Source organism: Hypanus sabinus, chromosome 1 (assembly GCF_030144855.1).
Source record: "Hypanus sabinus isolate sHypSab1 chromosome 1, sHypSab1.hap1, whole genome shotgun sequence".
NCBI lineage: Eukaryota > Metazoa > Chordata > Chondrichthyes > Myliobatiformes > Dasyatidae > Hypanus > Hypanus sabinus.
The window spans coordinates 125,538,731-125,557,272 of record NC_082706.1 but is presented as its reverse complement, the minus strand read 5'-3'; the positions used below and the strand labels follow the sequence as shown (position 1 = coordinate 125,557,272).

The following is an 18,542-nucleotide window of genomic DNA, read 5'->3' as shown; positions in this document are numbered from 1 at the left end:
AGAGTAAAGGAGCAGGCTTAGTATACAGCCCTGAGGAGCACCCGTGTTGAGGATCAGAGGTGAGGAAGTCCATTCTTACCACCTGCCAGCAATCGGACAGGAAGTCAGATGTTCATAAATTTAATTTTAAAAACTTTATCTTTAAAGGCAACTCACTTGCACAACTTCAACATCGTATTTTAGAAAAGTCTGCTACTGTACTTCAAGATTAAAAGTTAAAAGGCCCTTTATGAAACTATTTTCAAAACAAAGCTAAACAATTTTCCTCCCTTTATTAAGTTATAAGACCATAAGACATTAAGAGCAGAATTAGGTCATCTGGCCCATTGAGTCTGCTCTGCCATTCAATTATGGCCGATCCTTTTTTCTATCTCCTCCGCAACCCCAGTTCCCGGTCTTCTCCCCGTAACCTTTGATGCCACATCCAATCAAGAACCTATCAATCGCTGCCTTAAATATATCCAATGACCTGGCCTCCACAGCTGCATGTGGCAACAAATTCCACAAATTCACCGCCCTTTGGCTAAAGAAATTTCTTCACATCTGTTTTGAAAGGGCACCCCTCAATTCTGAGGCTGTGGCCTCTTGTCCTGACTCTCCCATGGGAAACATCCTTTCCATGTCTACTCTGTCTAGGCTCAACGTTTGAAATGTTTCACTTCATCTTTCTGAATTCCAGTGAGTACAGACCCACAGCCATCAAATGTTCCTCTTTCATTCCTGGAATCATCCTTGTGAACCTCCTCAGGACTGTCTCCAATGCAAGCACATCTTCTATAAGATAAGGGGCCCAAAACTGTTCACAATACTCAAGGTGAGGCCTCACCAGTGCCTTATAAAGCCTCAGCGTCACATCCTTGCTCTTTTATTCTAGACCTAGAAATTCTAGAAATAAATGCTAACATGGCATTTGCCTTCCTCACCTCAACTTGCAAGTTAACTTTCAAGGTGTTCTGCACAAGGACCCTCCCAAGTCCATCTGCATCTCAGATTCCTGGATTTTCTCCACGTTTAGAAAATAGTCCGCACATTTGTTTCTACTACCAAAGTGCATGACCATGCATTTTCCAACAATGTAACACATTTAGAGTACACATTTCCAGTTCATCTGCACATGCTGAATATGATTCAAACTGTATGGAAAAAGAGACAAATGGACAAATGAAGTTCCCTTACTTGTATAGCAAGAAGTGATTTAGTTATCAGCCAGACCAACACTCCCCCACGGTAAAACTTACATACTATGTGTAGAACCACACTTTATGTAACCTCTTTCTGAATTTAATTTCTAATGCTTTGATATAGATCCAAGCCATTGAAGTAAACTACTGGTTTTTAGACAATGCTTAAATCAGAACCCATGGAGCCAGCATTGCCTGAACCAACTCCCATAGAAGCAATTATTCCCCTGTACAAATTCAACAGCTTTCAGAAACTTAATTTAGAATAATCAAGTTAATGACAAGTACAGAGATGGTCATCTTACAACAGATATTCATAAACTGACAAGGTTGTCTCATGGTGTACAAGATTCATTGCATCATACCTTATTTAAAAAAGGGAATAGATCATTTTAAAGTAGATACTGTCAAAATTGAAAGTAAAATTATCAGAGTACATGCATGAAGAAATAACAAAAAGAATAGACAAAGGAGAATCAATGGATGTTGTATCTTGCATTTTCAGAATGCCTTTGACAAGGTGCTACACATGAGATTGCTTAATAAGCCCATGGTATTACAGGAAAGTTTCCAGCATGGATAAAGCAGTGGCTAATTAGCAGGAAGCAAAGAGTGGGAATAAAGGGAATCCTTTCTGGCGGGCTGCCAGTGGCTAGTGATGTTCCACAGGTGTCTGTGTTGGTACCGATTATTTTTGTTATGACAATTTGAATGATGGAATTGGTTATGTTGCCAGGTTTGTAGATGATACAAGACAGGTGGAGGGGCAAGAAGTTGAGGAAATAGAGGGTACAGAAGGACTTGAATTAGGAGAATGGGCAAAGAACTGGCAGATGGAATACTGTGCCATGAAGTGTATGGTGATGCACTTTGATATCTGAAATGAAAGGGTTGCCTACTTTCTAAATGGAGTTAAAAGTACAATAAAAGTGGGAGTGCAAAGGGATTTGCAATTCCTTGTGCAGGATTCTGCAAAGATTAATTTGCAGGTTGAGAATGTGGTGAGCAAGGCAAATGCAACATGAACATTCACTTCAAGAGAACTAAAATATTAAAGCAAGGATATAATGTTGAGACTTTTATAAAGCACTGGTGAGGCCTCACTTGGAATACTGTGAGGAATTTTGGGCTCTTCATCTTAAAAGATGTGCTGAAACTGGAGAGGTTCAAAGGAGGTTCATGAAAATAAATCCAGAATTAAACAGCTTGTCATATGAAGAGTATTTGATGGTTCTGAGCCTGTATTCACTGGAATTCAGAAGAACGAGCAATGATCTAATTGAAACCTGTCAAAAGGTGAAAGGCCTTGATAGAATGGATGTGGGAAGGATGTTTCCTATGGTGGGAGAATCTACAACCAGAGAACACAGCCCCAGATAGAAAGGCGTCCTTTTGCAATGGAGAATTTCTTTAGCCAGAGTCATGAATGTGTGCAATTCATTGCCACAGTCTTAATGTATATTTAAGGCAGAGGTTGATAGATTCTTGATTGGTCAGGGTATGAAGGAATTACCGGGGCAGGGACGGGATAGAAGATTGGAGCCGAGGGGAAAAATGGATCAGCCACGAAATGGTGGAGCAGGCTTAATAGGCCAAATGGCCTAACTTTGCTCCTATATCTTATGGTCTTATGTTACCACATACAAATATGAGAATCATTCAAAGGGGATGGTAAGAATAAAAAGGCATAATAGAAGAATGAAATGCAAGGAATATACTCTCAAATTTAAAGGAATAAGAGACTATCTTTCTGAAACTTAACCTTTTCAGAGCCAAAGAAATAGGCAAAGGCAGAAGCAGAAGAGATATGAGGGCAGATGATATTATCAGAAAACACTTCCACTTTTACCTCCTCTCTTCCCAGGCAGGGGAAATGCATCATTATTCTGGATGCAAATCTTTAAAATGGTGATGTAGGAAGAAGAAACTATGACTTCTACTGAGGACTGATCACTCAGGATTAGAAGGGAGGAGGAAAAAAATCAGAAGGGAAACAAAGCAGTAAGGATGAAGATTGGGGTGGGGATAGGGAAGTGAGAGTCAGAAGAAAGTGGTTGGGGAAAAAAAAAAATCAAGAATATTAAAAGTTAAGAGCTATTTGGGCAGCATAGCTGCCTCACAACCCAGGTTTAGTCCTGATCCCAGTATTGGATGTAGAATTGATACATTCTCCATGTGCTAGAATGGGGTTTATTCAGGTGCTTTGGCTTCTTCCTACATCGTCACATAGTTCTGTAGGTTAGATAAACACTAAAATTTTCCCTCATGCCCACATGAGCAGTAAAACTTCGGAGTCGTTGGATGTGAGAGGAGAATAAAATGGGACTAGTGTCAAATTCATGTGCATTACAGTTGGTGTGGACTCATTACATATGTATAACTATGAAGTTTGTAATCTTTGCCTTCTGAAAGGAAGGAAAAAATTCTTCTAGCAATGTTTTGCAGCTATGACAATAAGATATCAAACTATTACCAATGAAACCCTATTTAAATTGGAACAGTTTAGAAATGTGTAATTTTTTTAAGCTTAATCTTCAGTTGAAACAGAACATAGGGTAACAATATTTTCTCCCAAGATGGAAAGTGCATATCGAAAAGGTGCTATGCTCAATGATTGTAATCGCTACACGTTTTGTTGATGGTTGCACTTTGGGCTGGGTGCAGAACAAAAGGGATTCTTGGGAAGATTTTGCCCAAAGGGGTCAGAACCACCCTTGATATCAGCACCTTTTCACTTCTCCCCCACTTTCATCACTGCTACTGGTCTCTTCTTTGTCCACCTTGGATCCCTTGAACATTTTTACATTCTTGCTCATCTGCTAGATTTCCCTCATTTACTTCTTTACGACTTTATGAAATATAATCAAACCATTTCTTCTTTCTAATTAGAGATAATTTTTCTTCCACTTGACCCTGTTCATCCTTAGCCATTTGCAAAATCTCACAAATTAAATAAACTGACATCAACTAAATCATATCAAAATAACATTAAAAACATTTAAACTTTACCTAATCTTGCCAAAAACGATGTCCAACATGTTCAATGTTGTCAGTATTGCTTGCTTTCTTTCACTTTTCTAGAATGTGCACCACTTCACTTTTATTTCATTTAAATGTTTTCTTTCTGGCAATTATCCGAACAATTTCATTTACAAAATATGAAGAGAAAGTATTAAGTCCATACAGGCAGCCATAATTACATTGAATGATGTTTAACAATTCACCATACCTTAAGATTATAATGTACACTTTCTGCTGGATTTTAGCACTAAAAATGGAAGGAATGCAATTTCACTGTTTAAACAAATGATTATGGAGCTTTAATTTGCTATTTTACATACCTCCACTTGCACAATTCAAAAGATCCCAAAATTGCATTTTTCACAGTAAGATCCAAATCAGCTTTTCAGGAAGTTCAAGCCTGCCCATTGTGCTTTTTTCAAATACAGTCCTCTCCTGATTAGAACTCCACCATGTTTTATAAACATTGCAACTGAAAGACAGATCAAAACATGCCCCAGTATATCGCAACATTTTTCCATGCTTAATCAATTCCTTTATAGTGAGTAATCTCCAGAACTCATTTGGATTTAGTAACTTAGTCAGATATAAACCTATTAGTTACACTCATTCCCTATCAATATTCCTAAATATAAAAAGTTCATATGGAGCACTTTTTAAATTTATAAGCAACAGACTACACCCACATGTCAAAAAGTAAAGAAAATTAATTTTAAAAAGTTGTTTTCAATACAGCAGAATCTCTAACTTGTTAAAAGCCCTTTTGACAGAATAGGCAAAGTAGGCTAAATTTACTTTTCTGGGATATTAATTATATACTAGTAAATCCATACAAATGGATATGTAAACACGAGGAAATCTGCAGATGCTGGAAATTCAAACAACACACACAAAATGTTGGTGGAACACAGCAGGCCAGGCAGCATCTATAGGGAGAAGCGCTGTTGACGTTTTGGGCCGAGACCCTTCGTCAGGACATGTATGTATTTATGGATATGTATTTATTTTCAAGCAAAGAAAGTACATTGCATATATTTAGCAAGTTAACTAGACCCTGGACTGGTTATTAACTCCACAGCCTGTGGTTGATCAAGATGTATGCTTTTAGATGGAAGGAACACTCGTGGCTAAAATATTAGCAGGATATCATCCCAATATCCAGAAACAAAATAACAATGGAGACATGAGATTGTAGATGCTGGAATCTGGAGAGAAAAAAAAATCAAGCTGCCAGAGGAACTCAATAGGCCAGGTAGCATCTGCAGGGATAAACTGTCAGTTGAGGTGGAGTCAAGATTTTCATCTAGTCTGGAGATAAAGGGGAGATAGCCAGTATAAAGTGAGGAGGGGTGATGGAACAGATGGCAAGCAACTAAGGAATACAGGTGATGTGTTAATTCAGAATTGGAGACTTGTGCCAGTGGAAAGGGTAGATATGGTGACAGAGGCTTTTTAAAAAAAAGGTTAAGTGGAACCAAATAAAGGAGGGATAGTGGTTAGATTGGAATAGTGGGGTAGTGGGTGCAAGAGAGGAATGAATAAGGAGCCATTTCTGAGGAGTGTGTGGGTGATAGGCAGAGAAGTGAGGTGTGAGGGTTGTGTAGAAGAATCTAGGTATAGAGAAACAGGGACAGAAGGCAAATAGGTCACATGGAAGTGGAAAATTCAGTGTTGAAGGTTATGAACTGAGGCAAAATGAGGTTCTGTTCTTCTGCTTTGTGCTTGGCCTCCTCTGCCAAGGGTGAGGCCAGGAAAAAGATTGACATTCACCCATCAATCTATCCAAATAGTTTTCTGCTAGAAGAATCAACCTAAACATGCTTCTTAGTATTCCAACAATTCAGTTCAAGAAAAGACTGCAAACTTCAGTAACCATTAGGTAGCTTTAGTATTGGGTCTAAGAATAGGTTCTGCTCCAGAGTGAAATAATCCCAACATCCGAATTCTTTAGTAGATGCCATTCTGGATGGAGGATTGAAATACTCTAAAGACACTGAACACCAAGACAAATCATGAACCCACAGGATGCCACTGCTTGTACCACCTTTTGAAACAATCAAGGAGGAATCCACTTGCCCACTCACTGAGTTCTACCTTTTCAAAGAGCCAAATAGAAAACACCAGTTGAGAGTTATCCATCTCCAGAAACATCTATTCTGTAAAAGAAATCATAAGCAAGTAGCTCAATGCCAGATATTGCTAGGGTTGACAAAAATATGGGTAAAGCTTACACTCTGGATCATGTACTCTGTTCAGATCAATATTAGAGCTAAGGTGAACCTTACACTTTGAACACAGATACTGAAGTGGTTTTATTAGCCTTACTTGTTCTAAGCATAGAGGTTGACAGCAGTCACTAACCTCATCAGGACACTGACAGCACAAACTCCTCCAAAAAGCTGGTATGCAACATGGGGAAGGAAAGGCCTTAGAGATCAGAGTACACTGTTGTCATTACAATCATGGCTGTATGTTCACCATTAAAAATCAACTTTATTCACAAATCACAATGTTCGATTTGAATGAATTGCTGTTACCTGGAAGATTTTAAACAATATTTAGGTTTTAGTTTGTCTCTCCACATACATCTAGTGACATTGACAATTGCATACAGTTGATATACAGGCACTTCCACGCATGTAATTAATGCTGTGAATACAGATGCAGTGCATAATTTAGTGTTATTTTAATGTGAATAATATTTCAGATGTTATAGTATTTCTGGATCAGCACTGCGGAAACAATTAAGGCCTATTTCCATCATGTTTCAATGTAGGAATCTATAAGGACTTAAAGCATCAGCTTTTGATGCAAACCATATCTGCAAACTGACACTGAGAATATGAAAGACCATCCATACAATGGGAACATATCTCAGCTAAGGCACGTCATTATAACAAAACTCATTTCTCCCTCCAGTTTGCAAAGTCTTCAAACAGAATAAAAAGTGTTCAAAGACCAATTCTCAAACCAAGCACCAACTTTTAAGCTTGCTTAAGAATAGTGATCCAAACACAAGTATGCTTCACAGACAGAATTACAGTAAAACCTCAGCACACTGGCTAAGTACCACCAATGACGTCTTTATAATCTAGAGGATGCATTCTTCCTTTAACCAACATTCTCATCAACAGAGTGCTCATATTCATCCAGCTCCAATACAGATCACATCACCTTCCAATCTTAGATTCCTAAAACAGCACTTTACTCAAAGCTCCTTTCTTCCAGGACAAAGCACCACATGAACATTATTAAATCCCGCTCGGAAAAAATGTAACATCCTCTGACTCATTAGAATACCAAAGCTTGTGACCGATTAAAATGGAAATTGGCATACAAGGCAGCATGGAGAAACAAGTTTCCATAATCAGGGCATGCAGAGGCCAAACTTAAGCAACAGAAAGAACATACATCATGCTAACCAAGCCACCCATCACATCAGCTCTACTAGCTACCTTAGATGCGCAGGAGGTAGAATCGTGCTCAACCCAAGGGACCTCCTCAGAAAATAATAATGATAATATTAATTCGGAAGCTGAGTATATATTGAAGTTTTGAAAGAAAATGCCATACAAGTGTTTTATCTGCCAATTTCCCACTATCCATCTTCATAAGCATTAGTTTTTGTATATATTGGTCTTTCAACTGTTTGATCATACTAAAGTCTTATCCGTCTGCATTTGGCCTTGTCCCTCTCCAATCCATGCATTATATTCGATGGCTTTTAAATGTTGCTAAAGTGTGTGCCTTAACCACTATTTCCGGCAGCTAGTTCTAAATCTGCACCACCCATTGCGTGAAGAACCTGCCCTTAAGTCCTTTTTAAATGTCTTAACTCTGATCATAAAATCCATGCCTTTTTGCTTTTCATACATTCTCCCTGGACAAAAGGACTGACTTGTTTGCCTTCCACATGCATCAGCTCGCAGCTGCTGAGATTAAATTCCATTTGCCATTGCTCCATCAAACTTTTCAATTGATTGATATCCTATCTTTCTTGATACCTACAACAATTTTCTCATCAGCACAGGTGCACCACAAGGTTGTGTGCTTAGTCCCCTACTCAAATCACTTAGGACTGCGTGGCTAAGCACAACTCCAATGCCATATTTAAGTTTGCTGCCAACACCACTCTCATAGGCTGAATCAAAGGTGGTGATGAATTAGCATTTAATATAGCTTTATTGTCACCAAACAATTGATACTAGAGCATACATTCATCACAGCTATATTTGATTCTGTGCTTTGCGCTCGCTGGAGTACAAACTGATAGTAAATATAATAAAAAATTAAAATTATAAATCATAAATAAAAAATAGAAAAAGGACAGTAAGGTAGTGCAAAAAAACTGAGAGACAGGTCTGGATACTTGGAAGGTACGGCCCAGATCCGGGTCAGGATCTGTTCAGCAGCCTTATCACAGTTGGAAAGAAGCTGTTCCCAAATCTGGCCGTATGAGTTTTCAAGCTCCTGAACCTTCTCCCAGAGGGAAGTGGGACAAAAAGTGTGTTGGCTGGGTGGGTCCATCAAGGCAGCACTGCTCCAACAGCATACGGTGTAAAGTGAGTCCAAGGATGGAAGATTGGTTTGTGTGATGTGCTGGGCTATGTTCACGATCTTCTGCAGCTTCTTCCGGTCCTGGACAGGACAACTTCCATACCAGGTTGTGATGCACCCTAGAAGAATGCTTTCTACAGTGCATCTATAAAAATTAGTGAGAGTTTTAGGGAACAGGCCAAATTTCTTCAGCTTTCTCAGGAAGTAAAGGTGCTGGTGGGCCTTCTTGGCAGTGGACTCTGCTTGGTTAAACCAAGTCAGGTCATTTGTGATATTCACCCCGAGGAACTTAAAGCTTTTGACCTGTTCCACCTGCACACCACTGATGTAGATGGGGTTGTGAGGTCTGCTACTCTTTCTGAAGTTTACAACCAATTGCTTCGTCTTGCTGACATTAAAGGATAGGTTATTGTCTTCGCACCATGCCACCAGGTTCTTAATTTCCTCTCTGTACTCGAACTCATCATTACCCGAGATACAGCTTACAACTGTGGTGTCATCAGCAAACTTACATATTGAATTCGATGGAAACTTGGCTACACAATCATGGGTGTACAGCAGGAGGTTGAGTACACAGCCTTGTGGGGCACCAGTGCTCAGAGTGATTGTAGAGGACAGCTAAGTCCCCTACTTTTTTTTTGGAAAAAAAAACAGCCTGGGTCCTGTCTGTGAGGAAATTGAAGATCCAGCCGCAGATCTGAGTGCTAAGACCCAGAGTCCGGAACTTATGAATCAGTTTATTTGGAATGACGGTATTAAAGGCAGAGCTGTAATCAATGAAAAGGAGCCTTACATATGCATCTTTATTCTCCAATTATTCTAAGGAGGAATGTAGTGCCATTTTGGAGGGAGAATAAAAATCTGGCTGAGTGGTACAATCTTTTACTCAATGTCAACAAGACAAAGGAGCTGTTTATTGACCTCCGAGGAAACTAGAGGTCCATGAGCCAGTTCTCATTAGAGGATCAGAGGTGGAGAGGGTTAGCAACTTTAAATTCTTCTGTGATACTATTTCAGAGGACCTGTTCTGGGCTTCCTTAGGAGTTTGCAAAGATTCAGCGGGACATCTAGAAATTTTCCACAGATATGTAGTGGTGTTGTCTGGCTGCATTACAGTCTGGCATGGAAACACTAATTCCCTTGAACAGAAAATCTTACAAAAAGTAGCGGATATGACCCAGTCCATCAAGTAAAGCCTTTCCCACCATTGAGCATATCTGCATGAAACGTTGCCGCAGAAAAGTGGCATCCATCATCAGGGATCCCCAGCACATGCTCTCTTCTCACTGCTGCTTCAGGAAGGTGGCACAGGAGTCTCAAGACTCACCACCAGGTTCTGGAGCAGTTATTATCCTTCAACCATTAGGCTCTTGAACTAAAGGGGATAACTTCACCATCATTGAAATGTTCCAATCTATGGACTCATTTTCAAGGACTGCTCATCTCAGGTTCTCAGTTGTTCAAGAAATGTTTACTAAACTAATACCTAGAAAAACAACATCTTTTAGAGGAATGGTTGATTGAACACAGTAACAGCCTACAATGTTGTGCCAAGCTAATTAAACTAGCAGTTAAAGCCCAACTATTCTTCTGCCTGCAGAGTCCATATCACGAGTCTCTGCAACATTCATGTGTCTTTCTAAGATCCTCAAATGCCACCACCCTTGACAGCACGTTCAAGCATCCTCCATTCACTGTGTACAAAACTTCGGATCAAGATTGCTCCTGCGCAATCTTCTGGATAGATCATGAAACCATGTATTTCATTTCTTATGTCTTTTACATTTTTTGTCTTGAATGTGATTCTAGAACTGTTGGAGCCTGTGATTTGCAGTTTAGAGATCATTTGGGCATTCCAGCTCTCTGCAGTCTCCGAGAGGATTCTGGGGGGCAGTGGCAGAGTACACAAATCTTGTGGCAACAAGGCTGCGGGCCAATGTTTGACTCCACTGCGCCAATTAAAAAGTTTCCACTGTTTTCTGATTAAAGCGACAAGGGAAACTGAAACATCGAGGCAGGTCAGCGTCAGCAGCCTGCCTTTTAATCACTGGTGGGATCACTCTGCTACAGAGGGAAAGGCCTGCTGCTGGGCCCAGAAAATATTACCCAGGTTTTCTGCATTTTGGATATGGACTTTGACTATAGACTTCCCCCTCCTCCAGAGTTGATAGTTTTTTTTCCACAGATCTTTCTTGCTTTTTTTGGCCCTGCCCCTCCCCTGGGCACAATGTGCCTGTTCTGTTTTTGTTTATTGTGTGGAGAAGAGGGATTTCAGGATTGATGATCGTGTTACCATTCTTTTCTTTCTTGGTTTAATGGATATCTGGAGAAGGACCTTTGAACTTGCCCCACACATCTCCTTTGAACTTATCCCTCTCACCTCAAATGAATACTCTAGTGTTAGAAATTTCAACCTTGGGATGTACTAGTCAGTTTACTAAATACATGCATTTCACAATCTCAAACACTTACCAGGTCTCCCCTTAGTATCTACCACTCGAATGAAAACAGCTCAAGTTATAGCTCTCTGTATAGCATTTGCTCTCTAATCCAGGCAGCATCCAGTAAAAACTCCGGTATCCTGTCCAAAGCACGCTCATCCTTCTTACGTGGTGAGTAAAGTTGAATGCAACACTCCAGATATCTCTCCAAAATCTCTCATCTGATGTAACAGCATTACAGTTGAGCACAGGCAACCACACTAAACTAAAATGCTTTAATACCTGACTCAGCTACATTCTCTGACAGTCATTCTGCATACTCAACACCCTCTGCATGGAAAATGTCATCTCTTGGGATCCTTTAAACATTATCCCCCAGGTCAATAATTGACCAGTGGTTACTTTATTTAGAAACAGAAAAGTTTATTTAAGTTATGACTAATCATACAATTTGGTACACATCAACCTGGCTGCTGCAATATGCATTCTTGACAATAAGCTGAATTAATAAGCTGAAATAATGTGGACCCAGAAAAAGTTTGTCTCAGGTGCCTAAATACTCCCCAGCTGAACATTTTTGCCAAATAAGAACTATCAACTCAAGGTACAAACTCAAGGTTCAAAATAAAATTTATTAGATCTATGAATTTGTGTAATTGTGACATTGAATCTTGATCAGTTGTGTAACTCTATCCTATCTCTTCTAAATCATCAAAACACTTTACAACATTCATCATATAGTTCTGCCCATCACTCAACCAATTCTCTAATGGCCACAACATCATATTTACATGTTTTGATCCATGCACTAAGTTCATCACCCTTAATACACCAAGCACTAAAATGAACACATCAACCAGTCTGCCCCATCATATACATTACCTTGCTCCTGCCCTGCTTTCCTTAGACTTAATGGTCAACACATCTACTTTCCTCTTCATCACTCCACTTCCTGACCTGGTGCTCTGTTTTAAATCGCCTTACTGTAAAAACTAGTTTAAACCCTCCCAAGTAGCATCAATGAAGCTTCCAGTCAGGATATTAGTTCTCTAGTTCAAGTGCAACCTATTCCTCGCATAGAAGCCATCCCTGCACCAGCCATGCATTCATCCTTCTTTCCATTCCTGCCCTCACGAGCACCTAGTGTGACGTGCAACTTCAGCTGTAACTTAAAAGTTCCTTCAGAAGTCAGAAACATTCTATGGCTGTTAGACAAGTTTATTTTGCAGTGTTGATCCATGCCCCAACAATTGCCTCACACTTATATTATGTAAATCCAAAACATCATATAGGAGCAGGGAATGAGGGTCTACCTTAATTTTTACTTTAACCAAGGCGCATAGATATGACATGGTGACATGATAACGTATGCCATTTACGTACTTTTACCTGTAGCTCACAATGTATTATGTAAACAGAATCAAGCAAAACATTTACAATATTACTGACATTAAATAAACAGTCCTCCCTGCTTAGCTATAAACTCCAACTCAATAGAATGCATCTCAACATTATATACAATGTCTATTAAAAAGTGTTCACCCCACCTTGGAAGTTGTCATGCTTTATTGTTTTACAACACTGAACCAATGGATTTAATTTGGCTTTCCCCACCCCCCCCCCCAAGACTGATCAACAGAAAAAGACTCTTTCAAAATCTCTACAAAGTGATAAATTGCAAATATAGAACAAAAAAATTGATTGCTTAGTATTCCCTCTTTCAAGTCAGTATTTAGTAGATGCACCTTTAGCAACAATAACAGCCTTAAGTCTGTGTGGATAGATCTCTACCAGCTTTGCTCATCTGGACACTGCAGATTTTCCCCCCCATTCTTTTTAATAAAACTGCTCAAACTCTGTCATATTGTATGGAGGCCGTGAATCAGCAGGCTTTTTCCAAGTCCAGTCACAAATTCTCAAATGGATTGAGGTCCGGACTCTGAGTTCTGACATGGCCAGTCTGAGACATTAATTTTGTTGTCTTAAGCCACTCCTATGTAAGCTTTGGTTTTGGTTATTGTCTTACTGGAAAACAAATCTCCCAAATCACAGTTCTCTTGCAGACTGTATCAGGTATTTCCTCCAGGATTTCCCTACATGTTGCTGCATTCATTTAACCCTCTACCTTCACAAGCCTTCCAGAGCCTGTTGTAGTGAAGCATCCCACAGCATGGTGCAGCCATCACCATGCTACACAGTAAGGATGGTGTGTTTTTGATGATGTGCAGCATTTGGCTTGCATCAAAGGTGGAGTTTAATCTGATGGCCAAAAAGCTCAATTTTGGTTTAATCAAACCACAGAACTCTCTTTCGGCTGCCTTCAAAGTTTCCCACATGCCTTCTGGCAAACTCCAGCCGAGATTTCTTGTGAGTTTTATTTCCCACAATAGTGTCTTTCTCTTTGCCACTCTCCAATAAAGCTGTGACTGGTGAAGCACCAGGGCAACAGTTGTATATGCAGTCTCTCCCATCTCAGCTACTGAAGCTTGTAACACCTCCAGAGTTGTCATCGGTCTCCAGGTGGCCTCCCTCATTAGTCCCCTTCTTGCACAGTCACTCAGTTTTTGAGGACAGCCCGCCCTAGACAGATTTACAACTGTGCCATAGCCTTTCTTAGCTGCACTCCAAGGAATATTCAGTGACATGGAAATTTTCTTGCATTCATCTCCGACTGGCACTTCTCAATACCCTTTATGCAGAGTTGCTTGGAATGTTCTTTTGTCTTCATGGTGTAGTTTTTGCCAGGATACCTGCTCACCAGCAGCTGGACCTTCCAGATGTAGGTGTAGATTTACTAGAATCAATCAAAACACCTTGAAAACATAGGAAATCTCCAATTAACTAATTCTAAAACCAATTCGCTGCACCTGTGATGATTTGTTGTGGCATATTAAAGGGGGTGAATACTTATGCAATCAATTATTTTGTGATTTATATATGTAACTAATTTAGATCACTTCATAGATTTCACTTTGACACAAGTTTTTTTTCTGTTAATCATTGTCAAAATTAAATCCACTGCAATTCAATGTTATAAAAAACACACATGTAAATTTTAAGTTGTCCCTTTCAGACCTGAAGATTTAATCACTGTGGTAGATTTCTTACTCTTTCAGGATAATGTTTTTTCTGAGCTGGGGGAGGGGGTGGGGGTGTCATTCTGATCGGCAGGAGAGACCAGTGGCTATGAAACACTCAGGTTCTGTTCATGTGTCCACTGCAAGAAAAACACTGAGCAAGAATGGTGTTCATGGAAGGACACCATGGTAAACCACTGCTCTGCATAAAACCATTGCTGCATGTCTCAAGTTTGCAAAAGACCACCTAGATGTTCTACAATGCTTCTGGGACAGTGTTCTATGGCTAGATGAGACAAAAGTTGAACTTTTTGGCAGAAATGCACATTGCTATGTTTGGACAGAAAAGGGCACTGCACACCAACATCAAAACCTCTTTCCAACTGTGAAGCATGGTGGAAGAAGCATCAAGATTTGGGGCTGCTTTGCCAGCTCAGGCCTGGACAGCTTGAAATTGTTGAGGAAACAATTCAACATTGTATCAAGACATTTTACAGGAGAATGTCAGGGTAGCTGAAGCTTAAAAAGTTGGATCCGAAGGACAAGAGTAAATCAACAACAGAAAGGTTTAAAAAGAAGGAAATTTGTGTTTTGGAATGGCCGAGGCAAAGTCCTGACCTTAATCCTATAGAAATGTTGTGAAAGGACCTGAAGCAAGCAGCTCATGCAAGGAAGCCCACCAACAGCCCAGAGTTAAAACAGTTTTGTAAGGGGGAATGGACTAAAATTTCCCAAGCTGGTGTGCAGGACTGATCAACAGTTACTGGAAATACTTTAAGTTATTGCTGTACAGGGGGGTTAAATCAGTTTCTGAAAGCAAAGGTGCACATACTTTTTTCCCCAACAAATACATGCAATAGTGGATTATTTTTCTCCATAAATAATATTTCTGTATTATTTATTTAATTGGGTTCTCTATCTAGTTTTTGGACTTGAAGATCTGATTGCATTTTAGAAAAAGAAAACCTATAGCACAATACAGGCCCTTCAACCCACAATGTGTGCTGAACATGTAATTACTTAGAAATTACAAGGCTTACCCTCTATTTTTCTAAGCTCCATGTACCTATCCAGGAATCTCTTAAAAGAACCTATTGTATCTGCCTCCACTACTGTCGCCGGGAGCCCATTCCACGCACTCACTACTCTCTGCAATAAAAATTTACCAACATCTCCCCTGTACCTACTCCCCAGCAACTTAAACCTGTGTCCTCTCATGTTAAGACATTTCAGCCCCGGGAAAAAGCTGGACTATCCACATGATCAATTTTTACAGAAACAGAAAATTCTACAGGGCTCACAAATTTTCTAGCACCACTGTATACAGTAAAGAGAGGCAAGAGTGGATATCAGACCATTGGAAAATGACAGTGGAGAATTAGTAATGAGGTAACAAAGAAATAGTGGACAAACTGAATAAGTATTCCACATCAGTCTTCACTGTGGAAGACACTAACAGAATACCAGAAATGTAAAATGTGTTAGCAGGCAGAAGTGTCATTTCTATTACTAAGGAGCTGGTGCTTGGGAAACTGAAAAGGCTGAAGGCAGATAAGGCACTTGGATCAGATAGAACTACACCTCAGGGTTCTGAAAGAGGTAAAGAGGTTGTGGAGGCATTAGTAATAATCTAGAATCTACTGATTCTTGAGAGAATGGTTCAGGAAGACTAGAAAACTCACAAATGTCACTCCACTCTTTAAGGGATAGAGGGAGAAGAAAGGAGTTAGCCTGTCTTCAGTGGTTGGGAAGATGTTGGAGTCAATCAGTGAGGATGAGGTTTCAGAGTACTTGGAGGTACAGGTTTCCTCTGCTATTCGAAGGCAGAGCGTTCCTATGAAATGGTTTGTAAGCCGGAATGTCGTAAAGTGAAGAAGCAATTACCATTTATTTATATGGGAAAAATTTGTCAGCATTCGCAAACCCAAAAAATAACCTACCAAATCATGCCAAATAACACACAAAACCTGAAATTATAGCAACATATAGTCAAAGCAGGAATGATCTGATAAAAACATGTAGGAATACTTTTCTACAATTATTGCAGCACTGTCCACCGGAGCGAAAATCTCATGCAAGCACTCTCAGCAGTAATCGCGGTAAGAACACTCGGCGCAAGCGCTCCCAGCAGAAGCACTCTTTCCAGTGACCTTTAAGCTATGAAGCTACCAAATAACACAAAAATACACAGCCTATATAAAGTAGAAATAATGTACGCCCAGTGTAGTTTCACTTACCGGAATCAGGAAGACAGCAAGCACACTGATGATGGTGTGTTAGGCTGAGTCGGAAGTTGGGGTGGTGGGAGGTAGAGGAGACTGGGGTGTCATCTCATCGTCGTCTGTTTCCATCAGGGCAGGCAGGTCACCTTCTTCTATGTCTGCCTGCCTCGATGTTGAAGGTTGAGTTTCGTCGTCTGCTGTGGAAGGCTTGAAAAACGACAGTATGCTCAACTGCTTAGCCTCGCGCATTTTTCTATCATACAGTTCTTTGTAAGCATTCAAACCATCCTGTAAATATGCCCTAAACCTACATGCCCTTTCAAAATTAAAGTCATACTTTTCTGCAATCATTGCAACGTTGTCAATTGCAGAGAAAACCTCACGCAATTGCTTCCTGTTCAGTTCCTGGATGACTTCACTTTCCGGCCGTTTACTACTGCATTTGGCTTCAATTGTTATCCTTTCCTCTTCAGCAGCTCTTCATCTCAGTTCTTGGTCATGGGATGCCAAAACCTCTTCAACATCATCTTCGTCAACTTCCACAAACCCTTAGCCAAATTCACTATGTCCTTACTTTGTTCACCACGCTTAATTATGTCTAGTTTTATGCCAACTGTAACACCCTTACGTACTCTTTTAGGCTTTTCCGATACCTTAGAACTCATCTTGCTAATGGATGCACAAAATAAATCGATATAAAGCACAGATGCTCACAGACACATGTTTAAGCAATGCCGGCTAGAATACAGTTCTGGGGGAGGAACTTGGCTGCTCGGCGCGCGCTGCCTTTTTTTGTAACAGTGAAAACACCTTCTGTTAGCGAAAACAGGTAACTAATGTAGGTCTTTCGTAACAGCAAGTTGACGTAAAGTGAACATTCGAAAAACGGGGGACACCTGTACATGATAAATAGGCCAAAGTTGACATAGTTTCCTAAAGGGCAAAATCTTGCCTGACTAATCTATTGGAATTCTTTGAGCAAGTAACAGACACGATTGACAAAGGAGAGTCAATGGATGGTGTTTCTTAGCTTTTAAGAAGGCCTTTGACAAGGTCCAGAACACGAGGGTGCTTAACAAGAGTAGATGGTATTACAGGAAAGGCACAGGTAGCTGATTGACAGGAGACAGAGTGGGAATAAAAGGGGCATTTTCTGGATGGCTGCCAGTGACTAGTGATGTGCTGCAGGGTTCAGTGTTAGGACTTTTCACGTTATAAGTCAATAATTTGGATGCAGGAATTGATAGCTTTGTGGCCACATTTACAGATATTAAGATAGGTGAAGGGGAAGATTGCGTTGAGGAAACGAGGTGGCTGCAGAAAGACTTACACAGATTGGAGTAATGGGCAAAGAATACAGTGTAGGGAACACTTTGGCAGAAGGAATAAAATGGTGGACTATTTTCTAAATGGGAAGAAAATTCAAAAATCAAAGGTGCAAAGGGACTTGGGAGTCCCCATGCAGGATTTCCTAAAGATTAACTTGTAGGTTGAGTCGGTGGTAAGGCAAATGTTAGCATTCATTTCAAGAGCACTGGAACACAAAGGCAATGCTGAGGTTCTATTAAGAATTGGTCAGACCACACTTGGTGTAATGAGAACTGCTTGGAGCCTCTAAGAAAAGATGTGCTGGCATGGGGAGGATCCAGAGGAGGTTCACAAGAATAATCCCAAGAATGAAAGGGTTAACACATGATGAGCATTAAATGGCTCTGGGCCTGTACTCACTGGAATTTAAAAGAGTGAGGGGGAATCTCATTGAAACATATCAAATGTTGAAAGGTCTAGAGATGAAGAGAGGATGTTTCCTATAGTGGGGGAGTCAAGGACCAGAAGGCGTAGCCTCAGAGTAGAGGGGTGGCCATTTAGAACAGAAAAGCAGAGAAATTTCTTTATGCTGGAGGGTAGTGAATCTGTGGAATTCATTGCCACATGCCCTGTCATTGGGTATATTTAAGCTGGAGGTCGATAAGTTCTTGGTTAATCGGTGTCAAAGGTTACAGGGAGAAGATAGGAGAATCGGGTCAAGAGATAATAAATCAT

The 18,542-nt window shown here is 40.2% G+C and overlaps 1 protein-coding gene across 7 annotated transcripts in view; it reads right to left on the bottom strand.

Moving 5' to 3' along the window:
- The window catches only part of LOC132397252 (focal adhesion kinase 1), a 545,830-nt gene that overhangs the window by 426,086 nt on the left and 101,202 nt on the right, over positions 1-18,542 (bottom strand). Inside the window, exons 1-2 of one of the 7 annotated variants that reach the window (XM_059975784.1) lie at positions 11,232-11,433; positions 4,523-4,674 (exon numbers count right to left, since the gene is read on the bottom strand). The exons of 4 other annotated variants lie outside the window; for them this stretch is intronic. In XM_059975784.1, coding sequence (XP_059831767.1) covers positions 4,523-4,559 — 37 coding nt within the window. In that variant the 5' untranslated portion in view covers positions 4,560-4,674; positions 11,232-11,433. Of the gene's footprint in view, positions 1-4,522; positions 4,675-11,231; positions 11,434-16,514; positions 16,707-18,542 lie in introns of those variants that run through there. 2 more of the 7 variants (XM_059975802.1, XM_059975812.1) reach the window with 2 other exon arrangements.